The following is a 6639-nucleotide window of genomic DNA, read 5'->3' on the forward strand; positions in this document are numbered from 1 at the left end:
TTTGGAGAGTTTTCTAAACCTTTCACCAGATTCATTGGAATCATTGAAAGCTGTGGTAGGGCTTTCTTGGCTAACATCTTAAACAATTAAAGTGCCTGGAAATATACAATAGTGCCTACAGTGCCTTGCAAATGTATTCATATCCCTTCAATGTTTTCACATTTTCTCACATTACAACCATACATTTTAATGTATTTAATGTAATTATAGGTGATAGACTAACAGTGAAGTAGAGGGCAAATCATTGATGGTTTAGGATTATTTTTTTTACAAATAGAAATCTGAAAAGTGTGTTTGTATTCAGCTCTCTTTACTGTGATAACAATAAATAAAATCCACCCCAAGCACTGACCTTTACATGTCACTTAAATATTAAATAGAGTGCAGCTGTGTGAGGTTCAGTCTCAGTATAAATCCAACTGTTCGGTGAAGGCCTAGGAGGTTTATTTGAGAACATTAGAATATGGCACAACTGCATACTTATTAATACATTGTTGTGCATCCAAACAGATCAGCATAAATATAAAAAGCAGCCACTAGGCCCATGGTAACTGTGGAGGAGCTGCAGAGATCCACTGCTTAGGTGGGACAATCTGTTGACAGGACAGCTATTTGGTCATGCACTCACAAATCTGATCTTTATGGAAGACTGGCAGGAGGAAACCCATTGTTGGCAGAAAGCCATAAGAAGTCTCTTTTGCCACGAGCCATGCAGGGGGAACCGCAAACATGTGAAGATGCTGAGGCCTACATGCAAAATGATATAGGTATTAGAAAACTGACACTGCACATCCCCTAAATACACAATCCCCACAGGCCCAAACATGGTGGTGGCAGCATCATGCTGTGGGGATGGTATTCTCCTTCATGAACAGAGAAGTTGATCAAAATAGAGAGGAGCATGAACGGAGCTTTTGCAAGTTACCTTTCTGTTGAAACTCTCCGCTCAAAAATGATCAACTCTTCTGTATTTCTAACAGAGTCGTCGTCATTTTTAGGTTGAAGCCTTAACTTGTTCCTACCAAATGCTGAGATGATGATTGCCTGGAAATGTAACATATCTTGTGTCTGTGTACAGGTCACCTGCAGCAGGTGGACATGTGCAGCTTCTCGTCTAATGGTCAGCTGCTGCGCTATGGATTTTCTGCCATGTTTGGTTTTGGTGGCCGGAGCTTAGCGCGGGCAGAAAAGAAGAGATGGATGTCATCGTCACGGCGACGGGAGTATGCTCTGGTGAAGACGTTGGCCAGACTTAGGTGACACACATTTCCTTTTTTTTCTTTTTTTTACAGGCATCCAGGCATTCTTCTTTTATTCTGTTTTCAAAATTCTAAAAAGAAATTCTGATGGTGTTGCTACTGAAACTTGTATTTTCATGGTCTTGTCTATTACATTTAACAGTGAGTGACATAAATTAGTCAAATTAACTCCATTTCCAACATAATAGGCGGAACACGCTACATGTTAACATGTAACAAGTATTTAGCCTAAAGCACTGCTGATTGTCTTTTTTTTCTCTGTTTCTGTCTCCAACAGACCAGAAGACTGTCAGCTGTCATTTCTATCTGCTAAAACCTCAAGCAGCAGTTTGTTTGGACACCGGTGAGAAACACATTCATAGGTTTTGTAATGTAATGGCTCATCAGTCTGTAACATCAAAGGTACTGTTACTAACAGAGAGATTCTAGTTGCAAAGCAGCAGTCTTGTTTCCTAGACGGGCATATGTGGCTTTTTACTTTTAGGGGAATTAGAAAGGCTTATTTCAGAGAAACATTCTGCAACATTGGCATTACTAGATTTAATCAATAGTTAAGCAATATCACTTTTCATGTTTGTCATTGATCACTCTTTTATGTGGTGTTATGTAGCAAACCGAATCTACTGACCTAATTTTCCTAAAGTGAAAATGAAGATATGCCTATATTTCTTATAGATAGCAACTTAAATTCAGTCAGTCAGTCATTTTCTACCGCTTCTTCCATAGTGGGTTGCAGGGAAGCTGGTGCCTATCTTCAGCAGTCTATGGGCGAAAGGCAGGGTACACCCTGGACAGGTCGCCAGTCCATCGCAGGGCAACACACAAACAACCACGCACACACTCATTCATACACCTAAGGGCAATTTAGAGTTACCAATTAACCTAACAAGCATCTCTTTGGACTGTGGGAGGAAGCCGGAGTACCCGGTGAACCCATGCATGCACGGGAAGAACATGCAAACTCCATGCAGAAAGACGGGAATCAAACCCAGGATTTTCTTGCTGCAAGGCAACAGTGCTACCAACTGCGCCACCATGCAGCCGCCAACTTAAATCAAACATGTGTTAAAAATAAATAGCAGAATAAAAGCTCAGTTTTCCTGCTTTTGTGGGAAAATTGAGACGGTTAGAGCGATTATGCTTGGTCTCTAAATCAACTGCTCATGAATACATTTTGAATGAGTTTTACAGTTTTAGTTATTTGTTTTTGCACCTCTGTCTTCTTGAAAAATGCATAATCTATATAAAATGACCCATGTTTGCTTGTTATTGAGAACAGGAACATATGAAGGTAGATTAAACTGTTTAAAATAGATTAACATATAGGTTTTATCCTATTATTTGTTTTCTTTAGTTGTATTTACGCTCATTTATAGTTTGCTTAAAGTTGCACTTTATGCGTTTTTCAAATATAAAAAGAAACTATCACCACTGGAGGGTGTCATTTTACAGTCAGGATGTGATGCATTTTTCCCTTCTATAGCTTCTATCCCAAAACACCATTTAAACTCTGTTTTATTCCATCCATCTTCTAAACCCGCTTCTTTCATACTAGGTTGTGGGGGAGCTGATGCTTATCTCCAGCAGTCTACGGGCGAGAGGCGGGGTACACCCTGGACAGATCACCAGTCCAGCAACAGGGCCTGCTTTATTGTTCTTGAAAAAAAAACCTTTATAATCATCATTACCAAAAATATCTTACTGATAAAAAAGAATTGTAAACTGCTGGAGATAGGCACCAGCTTCTCCGCAACCCACTATGGAAGAAGCGGTATAGAAAATGACTGACTAACTGGATAAAATGGACTAAATGGATAAAAGAATTGCTACTCTTCAGTGTTATTTATAAAGTTAATTTTTACAAAATACAGAATTCTATAAGGTATCTGTGGTTTGCAAGGTGTGTTTATGAAACTGGTTTTGAAAGGTAAAAATAAAATATATGAGTTCAAATTTATACATTTTTCCTGTATTTATGAAGTTGATCTCCATGCTTTAACTCCAATGATAGATGCTAATGTGCTGCAAAATGACACCTAAAAAGTACAAATAAAAAAAACTGTGGTTTCATTACTGGTTTATTCACAGTTTCTCCTGGTTTCTTCTCTTTTTACACTCATAAATGGCTGTGAGAAAATCTTGTTTTGTAAATAAACCCTCCTTCATCCTTCTCCCAGAGACCAGAGCAAAGATCAAGAACAGGAGCCAGAGTACGGTGAGTGCAGTACTTTTCTTTACGAGGATAAATGTGACCTAAAGACCAGAGCTGGTTTAATTTCCTAGCACTCTTAACTAGCCTGGCTTCACTTGGACTCTGTGTGATTGGTCTATATAGAAGTGGAGGAGTCTTGGATGACCAATCAGGGTTTGTACCTCAGCATCAGCATCATGTCAATCCCCTGTCTAAGCCCACATGCGCCTCAAGGACTGGCTCCAAACACCAGGTACACCTTAAACTCTCCGTTTTGTAATCAACCTCAGGATGTTTCTGCTTCTGATACCTCTCTCTTAACTTCCTGTTTGTGACAGTTTAGATAATGGCAGTGCCTCACTAATCGCAGTAGGTAATGCTTCCAGGTCGGAATTTATCAAGCACCTCAAGAGGTACAGCGGCTCTAGTGGACAGGTGAGCGTAATCATGAGGTAGCATCTACTATCAGTAACAATTAATTCTATATCGCTGTTAGGCATTGCTTTATTACGTTTTATATATGAGTACTGTTTTGAATCTGTTAGGTTTAGGCTTTTCACATCTAATGAAAGGCAAAAACAGTTGCAAATCAATAATTTCTAAGTTAATTCATACTCAAAATTATTAAACTAATGAAACATTTCTACAATGTTTATATTTCGATGTTAGTAAAAAGCAAATAAGTTGTCTATACCATTTCATCATGAGCCACTAAAGAGAAAGATGCTCAAATATCTCGGTAATAACACTATGATAATTTTATTTGATCTCATATTACACTGTGCAGATGCTTTGTCTGCACTGATAAAGATTTACTCAGCTCAGCTTGCAGGGTATATGAAGTGGTTCCAACGGCAGGGCAGCACAACCTAATCAAAATGAATCCAGCTAGTATTTATTTGGCCACCTGAGGACAGTTTCAGTCTGTGTATAAATCCTATACAATCCTATACAATTATTTGTGAAATCCATAAACCTTTAGGTCTTTCTTTTCCTAAAACAAGAGTGTCTGCACTTCTGTCCAAAAATATTTTTTTAAACTTGATAGTCTAATGACAAGAAAATTTGCTATTTTAACCAGCAGCAATAAACACGAATGGACGGATAAAGTCGGCAGCCACCCTTAATGTGATTTTTAGGAGCTTGTGACCTCCATTTCCTTAAGCTCCACCTTTTACTGGGGAAAACAAAACAGTTAGCATGCAGATTAGCCTGATTTAGCACGGCTTGTTGTGGCTTGAGAGACTGAATGTTAACCCACTTTCTAAATATACTGACAGTGTGACTGTCACTGTGCAGCAAAGTAAAAAGCACACTGAACTGAGTGTCCTAGATTTGGTTAGGTTAACACATCAAGGTCAGATGTGTAGCTTTTGACACAAGGCTGTGATGATTTGAACATCATGCCTCAATCCCATCGGTTGAAGTTTGTCTGTTTCTGCTATAAGAGTTTAGACGTGTTTGTATGCTTAAACAGGACCTTCTCAGTGAGTGTTTCCTCATATCCAGAGCTGAATAACAAAAAGAGCTGTAAACAAAATACCAACCATGTGTGTCCATTTAATCAGAAAAATGTCCTCACAACACTGTATTGTATTCTGTTCTCATAAATCCTTTCAGCAATGGCACAACATATCCAAAATCTAACTTGGACAAATAAAACAGACAAAGGTGCGGGAGGATACTGACACCAAATTATATAGGACACATTTTTGATAGCATTTATTTAGATGTGAAAATTTTAAAATAATTGTATCAGTCATTCTAAATAATTGAAAATTGTGACAAACAACTACTTCTAGCAAATGCTAAAACTACTTCTTGCACAAATATTTTTTGTCATGGATTATAATTTGTTAGATTTTAAATATGCTTAGAATTTCAAAAGACGTAAGAAAAAAAAGAGTTTGACCCTTAAGCGGGTGTGTGCCATTATGACCCTTGATCATGGGTTTGTTGTAATTCAGACGTAAAACTGAAATCTGAGGACAAAGAGAAACCTCCAAGACACAGATTGAGCGACACGCTGCTAATCTCTGCTGCCCCCTGTTGGCGCATCATGATATCACAACAGATGACAGTAAATAGGGAGTAACTCGGTCACCGCAGCACAAAAACAAGCTGCTTAACAAGGATTTACCAAGCTTCCCAGACTTCCTCGGCTTAGCGCTGACACACATACAAACACGGCGACGTTCTCATTGTATGTCTGCAGTTCAGCTTCCCCTTTGTGGAGACACACTCTGTCTCAGCGGTGAAGATTCGGCCCCGCTCACTGATTGGCTGGTTTGAGGAGGAGAGCGACGAAGAGGAATATTCCAGAAATACACCGATCATCCAATCAGAGGGAGCCTCTTTCCCGTGGAACATCGACGGAGAGCTGGTGGAGATAGCCAATGAAGTGTTCATCAGGTGGGACTACCCATTTTTCAGGACTAAAATAATATTCATAAAAGTGTTTCCAAATATTAAATCATTTTATGTTGATTTAATTGACCTCCGTTTGATCTTTACATCACCTGACGTCCTTAAAAGGTGCTCATCCATGCAGAACGCCTCTGCTTCAACGCAAACCTTTTACCCATTTCCTTCACGAGTTAAAACTGCCAACCTCGTTCAAAGCTGACCAGTTGTGAGCTATTCTAGACGTGAAGCACCTTCTGAACTATTGGCACCCTGATAAAGATTTGTAAAAAACCCTCAAATAAATGTATTTTTCATTGCAGAATCATAATGTCACATTAGGCATGTTTAAAATCCAGTGTTTAATTTGAGTGCATTTATTCAATTGGACAAATATTCCAGATTTAGAAAGCTTAAATCAGTTTTTTACAAAATCACCTATCTCAAAATTATTGGCACCCTTAAACAATGTTAGAAAGTTGATGTAACTGAAGTCAAGGAGCTTTTGAGCAGTAAACTATTACTTCTTTGCTGGGGTAAACGAAAAACTTGCGTCACACAAAGATCGATTTTTCTTTATATGCTCCCTATAATGGGAAAGACAAGTGAACATGTCATCCAGGTAAGGCAGATGTGTTGTTTTTCATAAGTCAGGCTAAAAGAAGATAGCTATTGGCCTAAACTTGCCCATATATACATTCAAGGTAATAACTGAAAGGTTTCAACAACTGGAACTGTGACAAACAAGGCTGGACAAGGATCCATACTCATCTTGCCAGTGTGCAC

General features: G+C 38.7%; 1 protein-coding gene across 2 annotated transcripts in view; it reads left to right on the plus strand.

Moving 5' to 3' along the window:
• Nucleotides 1-6639, plus strand: part of cerkl (ceramide kinase-like) — a 43765-nt gene that overhangs the window by 35087 nt on the left and 2039 nt on the right. For both annotated transcript variants that reach the window (XM_047370222.1, XM_047370223.1), the window contains 6 exons: nucleotides 1079-1256; nucleotides 1537-1602; nucleotides 3437-3474; nucleotides 3595-3703; nucleotides 3789-3885; nucleotides 5666-5862. In XM_047370222.1, coding sequence (XP_047226178.1) covers nucleotides 1079-1256; nucleotides 1537-1602; nucleotides 3437-3474; nucleotides 3595-3703; nucleotides 3789-3885; nucleotides 5666-5862 — 685 coding nt within the window. The remainder of the gene's footprint in view (nucleotides 1-1078; nucleotides 1257-1536; nucleotides 1603-3436; nucleotides 3475-3594; nucleotides 3704-3788; nucleotides 3886-5665; nucleotides 5863-6639) is intronic.

This window comes from Girardinichthys multiradiatus, chromosome 7 (genome assembly GCF_021462225.1).
Source record: "Girardinichthys multiradiatus isolate DD_20200921_A chromosome 7, DD_fGirMul_XY1, whole genome shotgun sequence".
NCBI lineage: Eukaryota > Metazoa > Chordata > Actinopteri > Cyprinodontiformes > Goodeidae > Girardinichthys > Girardinichthys multiradiatus.